At 45.1% G+C, this 12,029-nt stretch overlaps 1 protein-coding gene across 6 annotated transcripts in view; it reads left to right on the top strand.

Moving 5' to 3' along the window:
- The first annotated feature begins 7,092 nt into the window (after positions 1-7,092).
- LOC131439545 (ribosomal protein S6 kinase beta-2) overlaps positions 7,093-12,029 on the top strand; it is a 109,790-nt gene continuing 104,853 nt past the window's right edge. For 3 of the 6 annotated variants that reach the window (XR_009231139.1, XM_058610689.1, XM_058610694.1), the window contains exons 1-2: positions 7,093-7,232; positions 7,991-8,371. Coding sequence is in view for 5 of the 6 variants with exons in the window: in XM_058610689.1 (XP_058466672.1) it covers positions 8,291-8,371 (81 nt within the window). In the remaining variant the exon portion in view is untranslated. Of the gene's footprint in view, positions 7,233-7,425; positions 7,447-7,931; positions 8,372-12,029 lie in introns of those variants that run through there. The other 3 variants (XM_058610690.1, XM_058610693.1, XM_058610692.1) reach the window with 3 other exon arrangements.

A 12,029-nucleotide genomic window follows, 5' to 3' on the forward strand; every position in this document is an offset into this window, starting at 1 on the left:
CGAAAAATACCATGATTTCTAATCAACAGACGAGTACGAACTACCTCTCGTAACTTATGGAAATTGTATTATTCTTTTCATGTATTCTAAAAAGGCTTGGAATGCTTCTTCATATAAAGGGTGATCTTTTTGCTGGTATCTTTCTGGCAACACTGTCTTTGACAGATCACGCGTGAATCTTGCCTGGTGTTAATGTCGAATTTGATCAGTTTGGTCCATAATTTAATCATAAAAAATTGTCTTACAATGTCTAACATTTGATGAATGGGCGCTGGAAAAGTTGGTGGAAGATCCACTTTTTTAACGAAATATTGTGTACAGCGACGAAGCTAATTTCTAGTTGAATGGATACTTCAACAAGGAAAACGGCCGCATCTGAAGTGAAAACCAGCCAGAAGCATTGCAAGAGCTACCAATGTATCCCAAAAAAGATACTGTTTGGTTTCGATTATGGGTCGGTGGCATCATCGGGCCGTACTTCTTCAAAGGATGGACGAAGCGTTACTGTGAATGGCAAGCGCTATCGATTTTGTTGCCCAAAATGGAAGAATTGAACATGCCCCACCAGCAACGATTAACGCACTGGAAGCCAATATTGAAGCATTTATTCGTTAAATACCGACCGATGTGTTGGTGAGAGCGTGCCAAAATTGAACCTTGCGCATGGGCCTCCTAAAGCGGAGCCGCGGCCAACATTTGTATGAAATCATCTTCAAACATTAAATTATACCGATCACGCGCCTCTGCATATCACCCATCACGATGAAAGCTCTGGTAGATGGTATGATCACCTCTAAACGTTCGCACCATAGATCCTGTCCAATACACCAGCGCTACGATACCGTTGTCGCAGGGGTCGTTGCCATTGGTCGCGATTCGTATTACTCTCTTGCTGATTTTCCGTTGCAGTAGTTTTTTTACGGCTGGCTCGCAGGGCCGGACACCAACCCCCTAAATTTCCGGAGGACCACAGTGCACAGTTGAGCTTAGAGTCCTTCACTGGCACTCGGACGTCTCAGCCACCCATAACATGGGGAACAGACGCTGTTGTGAGCCACTCCTAACCTGGAGAACAGACGCTCAGGCTTGCAGAAGCAAACACTCCAATCTCCCCCTTCCCTGTCAGCCTACGACCAAAGTTCCCACAGGGGTCGGTTATCCGATCTTCCCTAAGGTTGCTCGCAGCCCAGCCGGTTCCACGTCTGGAGCTCACTCTTCGAAAATAATTGTTGAAAAGTTCTGGTCATTCACTTAATGTCAACCATTTTTACACATCAGCCTTTTACGATATCGATTTTTCTAATACACTAACGATTCATCAATTTAGAACTGTGTTATAGTACTATTACAAAAATATCAGCGGATCTATTGCGCATGCCATGAATTCTAAGACTCAAGCTTTACAAATTTTGACAGCAACTTTTTGCTCACATGCAGGGTCCGCCATCTAACATTTTATTTTTGAACTAGCGGTTATTTCGGCATTGGTAACCTTAATGTCACTTCTGATTTGACAGAAACTTAGTTTTATCCTTCCGCTGAACGAAAATGGTTGTGCATACGCTTGAGGAACGCGTGAAAATAGTGCAGTTTTACTTTGAAAAGCAGCTTGAAGAAGACCCCGTTTTTTCCAAAACATCATCTTCTCGGATGAGGCACATTTTCATCTCGGCGGGTATGTTAATAAGCAAAATTGTCGCATCTGGGGGATGGAAATCATAGAGAAGCCGATGCATCCTCAGAGAGTGACGGTTTGGTGCGGATTTTGGTCTGGCGGCATGATTGGGCCATATTTCTTCGAAGATGAGGCAGGAGCCGCCGCCACGGTCAAAGGCGAGAGCTATCGCGCCATGATTAGCGATTGGTTCTTCCCGTTACTTGAAGAGGAAGACTTGGACATCATTTGGTTCCAACAAGACGGCGCTTCGTGCCACACAGCCAAAGCTACGATCGATCTTCTGCGCACAGTCTTCGAAGATCGAATTATCAGTCGAAATTCGGATGTCGTTTGGCCGCCTCGGAGCTGTGATTTGACGCCGTTAGACTATTATCTTTGGGAGACTGTCAAAGATAAGTGTTATGTGGACAAGACAGAGACAATTCAAGCCTTGAAGGACAACATTCGTGCAACCATAGCTGAAATAAAGCTGCATACAATCGAAAATGGACTAAAAAACTGAACCGACACTATGGCATACTGCAAGGCCAGCCGAGGCAGCCATTTGAATGAAATTATATTACACAATTAACCGGAAGGATTGTACTTTAATATGAAAAAATAAATTTTGAAATCGGATGAACCGTTTGTGTTTTATTGCATGTTTAAAAAACAGTTACATGGCGTACCCTGTACTAATACATATTAGTACACTTGCCACATGCTGTTCACATCAGGGATGCCTGGTTAATTTTTTAAGCAGGTTTTGAAAAATTTGTGCATCAAACTGTTTCAGCGGTAGTAGAAAAAGTAAATTTCAAAACTGTTCATTTAACATTCGATAATAAGTAAAATCCCTATAAATCTGTGAGTCCATTAATATCTGCAGAAATAATTAGAAACCTGTAAATTCAGAAATAAATCGGCAAACGGTGTATCACTGGTTTTCATATACTGTGTCGCTGCCCTCGAATTAGAGGAGAACAACGCGAACCTGAGAGGGGACGAGTTGGTCGCTATCCTGTCACGGGCGTGTGACGCGACCATGCCTAGAAAGGCTCAACCGAGGACCAATAGACCACCGGTCTACTGGTGGAACGAGCAAATTGCACGCCTTCGCGCATCCTGCCTCAGGGCTAGAAGAAGGATGCAAAGAGCTCGATCAGCGGAGATGAGGATGGAGAGGAACACGGCGTTCAAAGCGGCGAAGCTAGCACTAAACAAGGCCATCAGCGCAAGCAAAAGAGCCTGTTTCGACAAGCTATGCGAGGGAGCCAACTCCAACCCATGGGGCGATGCCTACAGGATGGTGATGGCCAAAACGAGAGGGGCGCTAGCACCCCCTGAACGTAGTCCGGCGAGGTTGAAGGAAATCATAACGGTTCTCTTTCCCCACCACGACACGTCCCCCTGGCAGCCAGCTCCGCTACCAGCGAATGAAGTCGTAAAGGTGACGAACGAGGAGTTGCTCACTGCGGCGAGATCACTCGATACAAAGAAAGCCCCGGGGCCAGACGGTATCCCGAACGTGGCTCTAAAGGCGGCTATAATGACAAAACCGGACATGTTCAGGGAGGTCATACAGAGATGTCTGGACGAGCGTATGTTCCCAGACATTTGGAAAAGACAAAGATTGGTACTATTACCGAAACCTGGGAAACCCCCAGGGGATCCTTCGGCGTATAGACCAATCTGTCTGATAGACACTGTGGGTAAGCTCCTTGAGAAAATCATCCTCAACAGGCTAGCCCCCTTCATAGAGGAGGTAGGAGGACTGTCCAGTCAACAGTACGGGTTCCGCAGAGGCAGGTCGACGGTGGACGCCATAACATCGGTGGTAACCACGGCGGAGGTAGCTATACAGCGCAAACGACGAGGGATCCGCTACTGTGCGGTAGTAACGCTAGACGTCAAGAACGCGTTCAATAGTGCTTGCTGGGCAGACATTGCCCTACTTCGACTAGGAGTACCGGAAGGGCTGTACAAGATTCTGGAAAGCTACTTCCAGAACCGAGTATTGCTCTACGAGACCGACGAAGGCACACGTAGCACTCCAATCACGGCTGGAGTACCACAGGGATCTATCTTGGGCCCGATCCTGTGGAATATAATGTACGATGGAGTACTGAGGTTGAGGCTCCCTCCGGGTGTCAAGATAGTCGGGTTCGCGGACGACGTCACGCTGACAGTCTACGGCGAATCCATCGAAGAGGTCGAACTGAGTGCATCACACTCAATCTGCTTGGTGGAGGACTGGCTGCGTAGCAGGAAACTGCAACTCGCGCACCACAAAACAGAAGTGATGGTGGTAAACAACCGCAAATCGGAACAGGAGGCGCTGGTACATGCCGGAGATTGCGTGATCCCCTCCAAGAGATCACTGAAGCAATTTGGTGTGATGCTTGACGACAAACTCAGTTTCAGCAAGCACGTTGAATACGCCTGCAAGCGCGCATCAACAGCGATCGCGGCGCTCTCTCGTTTGATGGCCAACAGCTCGCCTGTGCGCTCCAGTAAACGAAGGTTACTGGCAGGAGTGGCAGTTTCGATCCTCAGGTACGGCAGCCCGGTATGGGCGTCGGCACTGAATGTGGAACGCAACGCACAGATGCTGGAGAGTACGCATAGACTGAAGTGTCTTCGCGTAATCAGTGCATACCGCACTGTATCGAGGGATGCGGCCTGCGTGGTTGCAAGCATGATGCCTATCAGTCTGATAGTGAAGGAAGACGCGGAGCGCTACAGCATGCGAGGAGACAGGAACGCCCGTAGGGCCTCCAAAGCCGCTTCTCTACGCAGATGGCAACAAGAGTGAGACAGCTCAACCAAGGGCAGGTGGACACATCGGCTCATACCTAGGGTCTCGAGCTGGTTAGATAGACCTCACGGAGAAGTGAACTTTGGCCTGACGCAGTTCCTCACAGGGCACGGGTGCTTCAGATGGTACCTCCACAGGTTCGGCCACGCGACATCCCCTGTATGTCCTGGCTGCCCAGACGAGATCGAGACGGCTGAACACGTCTTGTTCGCATGTTCCCGTTTCGCGGCTCAAAGGAGTGAGCTACTGGAGGCATGCGGCAGGGACACCACACCGGAAAACCTGATCCAGAGAATGTGCCACTGCGTAGAGAACTGGAACGCAGTGTCGACCGCGGCATCCCAAATTGCGGGAATATTGCAGCGGAAATGGAGTGCGGATCAACAACAGGTCAGCCGCGTACCGTAGCAGGCTCAAGAGGGATCAGCGAATAAACGTCGGTCCGGGAGAACCTTCTTCGTCGGGAAGCTCTTCGTCGGAGTAGTCTAGATCCATCGTCGGGGACTAGACGAGTAGTACGTAAAACTGTTAGGATCGTCGGGGCGCCAGTGAACCGGAAGCTTTCCTCCAACCGGAATCACTGGATCGACCCAGGCATCCTCTCGGTCGGGCGTTGACGGGTATCGAAGGCGTCGGTTTCGGGAGGGCCTCCTTCGTCGGGGAACTCTCCGTCGGTGTAGGCTAGATCCTTCGGCGGGGGCTAGTCGAGTAGCCGCCACAACACCGATTCGAGTCGTCGAGGCGCCAGCGAACCGGAAGCCATGCTCCAACCGGAATCGCGGGACCGACCTCGGCACTCCATCGGGTGTCCCGTGTGGTGTAAGAGACTCGGTGTCGGGAGATTCTCCTTCGCCGGGGAAATCTCCGTCGGAGTAGTCTAGATCCTTCGTCGGGGACTAGACGAGTAAATCGTGGTGTAATACCGCTAGGATCGTCAGGGCGCCAGTGAACCGGAAGCTTTCCTCCAACCGGAATCACTGGACCGACCCAGGCATCCTCTCGGTCGGGCGTTGACGGGAATCGAAAGCGTCGGTTTCGGGAGGGCCTCCTTCGTCGGGGAACTCTCCGTCGGTGTAGGCTAGATCCTTCGGCGGGGGCTAGTCGAGTAGCCGCCACAACACCGATTCGAGTCGTCGAGGCGCCAGCGAACCGGAAGCCATGCTCCAACCGGAATCGCGGGACCGACCTCGGCACTCCATCGGGTGTCCCGCGTGGTGTAAGAGAATCAGTGTCGGGAGATTCTCCTTCGCCGGGGAAATCTCCGTCGGAGTAGTCTAGATCCTTTGTCGGGGACTAGATGAGTAGATCGTCGCGTGATACCGATAGGATCGTCTGAGCGCCAGTGAACCGGAAGCCACGCTCCAACCGGAATCATTGGATCGACTTAGGCATCCTTTCGGTCGGGTCGTAGACGCGTATCGTAAGCGTCGGTTCGGGAGGACTTCCCTCGTCGGGGATCCCTCCGTCGGTGTAGACTAGATCTTTGGCGGAGACTAGTCGAGTAGTTCCGCGACGTAGCATCAGTTTTGGGTCGTCGAGGCGCCAGTTAACCGGAAGTTACCCTCCAGCCGGCATCACTGGACCAACCTCGTCATCCAACTGGTCGATCCCTCGAGAGCAGGATGCTGATCCCCATTCTGCATAAATCTGGGGAGGGTGCTGTGAGCACCAATAGCCTTCCACCCCGAAGTAATACCTAGCGGTGGTGCCGGGGAGGTAGGGTTGGAGATCCAAGGTGTTTTAGTGGGTAGTTCCAATCAACAGTTGGGTAGTCCTGTGGAGAGTCCCACACTCCGTGCGTAAATGCATTTCACCTTGTAAAAAAAAAAAAAAAAAAAATACTGTGGAAATATGCAAATATTTTTTTCTTGCGGGAATCTAATCATGTATAACAGCGCTTAATTTTCCAATTTCCGTAGTAAGTTGGATTTTTGTAGTGTACGTGTAGCTCCAATATAATCTATTCGATAGTCCCACGGCCACGACAAAATAGCCTAACTGTAAATGAGAGCCTTTCTTTGTTTACTTTCTCTTTTGATTATTACGGAGCTATTATTGCAAATTCTCCAAAGTTTCCAATATTAATCGAAAGTTTGTAGTTTTACCTTGAAAATTTTGCGGAGTAAAGTAAGTAAAAGCGTCAAATATACAATCACTTCGGTAAATCGTAAAAGAAAAAGTAAAGAGAAACTGTCATTTGCAGTTAGGCCCTTTTGTCGTGGGACGGTCGTATTGTTGTTCCGACAAGACAATTAAATCTGTTGTAATATCGCAATCTAAATTAGTAGATATTACTATATACACATTTTTCTATTTTGTTATATTAAAGACAATGGTCAGGCCACGACGATGCAGCAGATGATAATTTGTTAAATTTTCCAATCATAAAATTTTACGGCGATTCGTCACAATTAGATTTGAACTCAGAATTGGAGTTAGTTTTAACGCGTGTGTATCCGATTTGCTGCGCACCCTATGAAATCAGTTGAAATGAACTCACGCCTAAGTAATTTCACAGCATCGTGCTCGTTCGAGTGCACACACACATGTCAATACTGTATTGATTGCACATACGCTACTCGTAGTAAAATATCGCTCTGCGGGGCTTACGAAGAGTCGAAACACTCATTCCATTGATTAGACGATGGTTAAACTTTGCTAGTGTCGTACGCGTTTTCCGTGCAGCTCCCGCAGAAGAGCCTGGTTTGATAAATAAATTATTGCTCCATTTTTAAAGCATAGTGTTCTGATGAGAAGGTAAAAAGTGAATGGTTTCCTAGTTGTTTAATCTAATTCTAGATATGTTGTGTCGAAAATTTCGCATTTTATGGGAGTTGGTTAACAGAAAAAATAGCAGGAAATGTGATTCAACTACACAAGGCAGATAGAAGTGAGATCATTTTTTGACCAATGAAAGAATGTGATTGGAATGAATCCTATAGCGAATGATATCAGTGTTGTATGAAAAAAGGTGTTTAATGTAACTTGTTTTACTTCATATTACCGTCGATCAGCATAAACGTGCAATTTCAGGACTTGTGGGAAATATGAATGTGATTTGGATAACATTAGCTGAAATTCGAATAGACACCCTATCACGAATTCGATAGAAGACCAATGACGACAGCTTGCTAAAAAGCACCTAAACATCTACAGGAAGGAGTGAAAGTGTGTGGGTACGTGTAACCGTCTTTCCCTCTTGTTCTGCAGTGCGCTAATAATGTAACACGCGAAGGTTTCTGAAAACAATCGTACAGGTGTGCGTGTGCGGTGCTAGTGTGCGTATATACAGTGCGAGTGACAGAACGATTTTGACAACGCAAAAGAATAAAAACAGGCTTCGTCGAATTTCAACAAACATACCGCGCCATTATTGTGTTTTGTGATTCGCATTTTCCTCTCTTATGTTTGGTTTTTACTTCTCTCGGAAAACTGGTTCACATTTCTTTGCTGCAGTGCTTCGGAACCCCGGTGCATAGGGTACAATCACTAAAGGTATTTATTTTGTTATCTAGGATAATCCACGTTGTTTGAGTGAGTGACGGAAAAAAGAATCGAGTTGTTTTCGGCAGAGGGTCAATTCGCGGAAATCCGGTGAGTAGTCGCTATTCCGACACCGACGGGCCCCTGGCGATGAACAACGATTACCGCATGGTTCCGACAGAGCCAAAGTGAAATTCCGTGTATTGTATTCGATAGATAAATACAGTAAACAGTGAGGAAACAGTGCTTGTTGATAGTAGAAATTAGCAATCCAGAAATTGATCCTGTTGGAGCATCAACAACAAACTACGGACAGAAAGCACGACACCAAAATGGCTGGTGTTTTTGATTTGGAGCTGCACGATGAGGAAAACATTCGTGACTCGGACGACGATGTGATTGAGGTCGATGATGTAAGTACACCCTTGCACCTTGTGTTTCGCTTACCCCGTTTTCCTTTTACCGATGTTGCCTGACCGGACTCGTGGGTTTACCAACGGGAAATTCCTGTGTTGGGGAGTATGAATTGAAAAATGTTATTCCGTGCCTAGTGTAGAAGCTCTAATGATAATCGGTTGGAAATGTCTAAAAAGTTGTGATTAATATATTTTTTAAACATTATATTATGTGTTGTACGATAGAAACTGATTTCTTTGACTATTTTGATAGAAGAAAGCGCACACGTAGTAACAAATCTATTATCTGAATCCTATTTTTAATAGTGTTGCCTCACTAAAAGACAAGAATTATGCAGTACGATGACATGATAACATTGCATAGTTCTGACTACAATAGAAAGTTGGAAAGTTATAAGCACTTACAACACTGTGTACCTACATATCCTGCAAAATAAAACATAAATTGTCAACATGGATCTACATACTCATCCCCATAGTTGCATTTACACATGTTTTTAAACTCACAATTGAGTTAGTTTTCTGGTGATAGAAACGCATCATATGAGGATGAGCAAGTTGAAACCTAACATTGTCCATTCGTTTCTTTCTTTGTCCTGATTAGTGATGAAAGAGATGTGAGCATTATAAGACCAGCTGAAGCAGATATTAGCCATTAATTCAGTCTAGACAGGAGTCTGCTTGCTTTCTTTGTTCGTGTTATTTTCTCCCACCGTATCTTCTCTGGGGACAGCCCCGAGCATGCTTCGAAACTCAACATTTGGTCTACACGTTAACTACCCAAACCAATACGAAATCATTCGGTGAAAAATCTGAACTAAATGTCCTTCAGCTTTTATAATCGTTCATTCCGACCACGTGCTCGCCACTGGGATGTGGGTAGGGTTCATATTTTCCCCTTTTCAAAATTCAGATTTTATTATACGCTCTGCCACTGCTGCCCAAAACGATTGACTTGAGCATTCTGACTGCTGACAAACCGAACCGACCGTGATAATGGAGCTTCGGACCGTCCCGTAGCGCGGTACTTTCTACTATCTCACCATCGTCACTACCGTCGCCACCACCGCCACACTATCACCAGCTGTGCCAATAAATAAGAAACTGTACTCCACCGTTGGCGCTCTTGCTGCTGTGTGCACGATGAATGAAACAAGTAGCGACACGCGGCGGTTATAGATTTTCGCCCTGTTGGCTGCATTCATCCATCCAGCCATCCATCCATCCTACCAGCCAATCAGAGCAGAGGTTATCAACTTTACGTATGCGGCGGAATCGACGCGAATCTTTTTGTAGGTGAGCGCTTTTTGGCCAGTTGTACTTTTTGGGGGATGATTTAAAAAAAGGATGAGTCTGTCTTCTTCAGTTTGAGGATACGAAAGACTAACTCACTTAGATTTTGGCTCCAGGACTGTCACGGGTACAAACATATTGTTTTCAGGAGAATTGAATGATTTCTTTTCTCTCAATTGGATTGTTTCTTGAATTGAAATTGAAATACCTGAATAAAATTTAATAAATGACTTTGTGCTTCTTATGTTGAATTATGCGGACAACGAACTCTGTCTACTTACTTTTAATTTTAAATTTTAACTTTGTTTGCAAATAGAGAGAACAACGTGTTTGTGAGTTGCGTTGATAACACGATGCCTTCATCATGTGTTAGGAGAACTGTCTCTAGAGCAGGTTTCCCATTGAGTAATAATTTTAACTGATAGGACGAATGGAAGAACTAAGATGAATATTTACGATCTAGTATTATCACCTCACGGTTATAATCATGATTTTATGCACTCGCGTTCCAAAAATTTCTGAGCTCGTTGGTAACCTTGTATCGTGCTCCAACAGTTAAACAAAGTTAATAGCGTTTACGATTCGTTCTCGGAATCGGTTTAGTTAACCGTTTACTGATAATGATTACCGAGTGGAGTAGTTCTTTGGGCGATTTAGAATTTTACCCCTTTTCTGTTTCGCCCCTTTAAGTGATGGTATAAAATTTTCAACACACTTTACCCTATATATCCGGAACCAGATGTCGGGTCCGGATGAAATTCAGGAATTCCGTTCAAGACCACAGGACCTTCCATTAAAACCTTGTGAAAATTTGTCAAACCATCGCTGAGATAAGTGAGTGAGATCCATTTGAGAAAATATGACCACTATTTCCTGTGCCTCCGGAATCGGAATCTGGGAACCAGGATAACCGGAATCAGTTTGTTTGGTCGTTTACCGATAATGACTATCGAATGGAGTAGTTTTGGGGTCAGTTTAGAATATTTTCTACGTTTTTTGTTTCGCCCCTCTAAGTTATGCTATAAAAGTTTAAACACACTTTATCCTATAATTCTGGAACCGGAAGTCGGATCCAAAATGAAATTTAGAAGTTTTGTAAAGAACCATTTATTTGAATCCTTTTGTGAAAACCGGTCACGTCATCTCTGAGAGAAAATAGTACACATATTTTGACTTTTTTTGTACATTTTACCCCATAACTCCGAAACTATAATATAACCATGTATGGAACCATAAGAGCTTTCATTTGATTCTAAGTTTGTGAAAATTGGCTCAGCCATCTCCGAGAAAAGTAAGTACAGAAAGTGTTAGTGGTTATTTGGCATAACGGTTATTCGGCATAATGATCATTTGGCATAATAATAATTGGATTTGTAAATTTTCGTTTACGTTTCGATCAAGTGATGTGCAAGGAAAACTCGAACGAAATGTGTGAATTTTATATTCAGTCCAAACACTATCATTTTATATAAGCAACTCACTTAGTGCTAGGAAGGGGGCAAGGGGGGTTGGCGGGGGCAGCGCCCCTGAAAAATCACCTCTGTGATCACGGACGTTTGCCCGGAATTACCAAAGCTAGGAGCTATCCCTTAGTTAAGTCCGAACGAGCGGCAGATAGGTCGGACAGCAGGACATTAAAAACGATGAGGCGTAGGCGCATTAGACCTTTCAAAATTGCAGTAAATTAAAACAATTTCTATTTAGCAGCATGTTCATCTGTTATGCCAAATGACTGTTATGCCAAATGACCATTATGCCAAATAACCATTATGTCAAATGTCGTAATGCGAAACGGCTTTATGCCAAACGTGGTAGCCCAGATTGGAGAAGCCAAATGAATGAGAAACTTACAGAAAATATGTTTTTTTTGGAAAAAGATACGACACAATCGAGAAGGCAGCAAGTGATTATAAATATAATCTCCTACCCAGTGCTTGAGCCGAAGAATAGTTATAGAGCGGGAAGACTAGTGTTTGTTGTCCGATACACAGAGAAGATGTTTGAATATAAGATACCGGTCGTGAGGCGGCCTAATATTTAGACCATGTTCGATGTTCGCTAACCGAACCTAGTCGTGTGCTAGAGCCGTGTCTTCTACACTGCTTAGGGTGGTGAAATGATATACACGGAATGTATAAGAACGCAGGTTCGAGCCCTGTCTCTGAGCGTATCTCTAAAAAAAAATCATCTTTTCTGTAAGTTTCTCATTCATTTGGCTTCTCCAATATATACCCAGCCATTGCAAAAACTCGATAAGGATTGCTTTTAATTTTTTTAATTCGAAAATTTGACTGATTTTGTGAAAATGATTAGTTTAACACTCTTTTGTAGGCGTTGGCATTTTTCGATAACTATTTGAAGA

This window comes from Malaya genurostris, chromosome 3, assembly GCF_030247185.1.
Source record: "Malaya genurostris strain Urasoe2022 chromosome 3, Malgen_1.1, whole genome shotgun sequence".
Classification (NCBI taxonomy): Eukaryota; Metazoa; Arthropoda; class Insecta; order Diptera; family Culicidae; genus Malaya; species Malaya genurostris.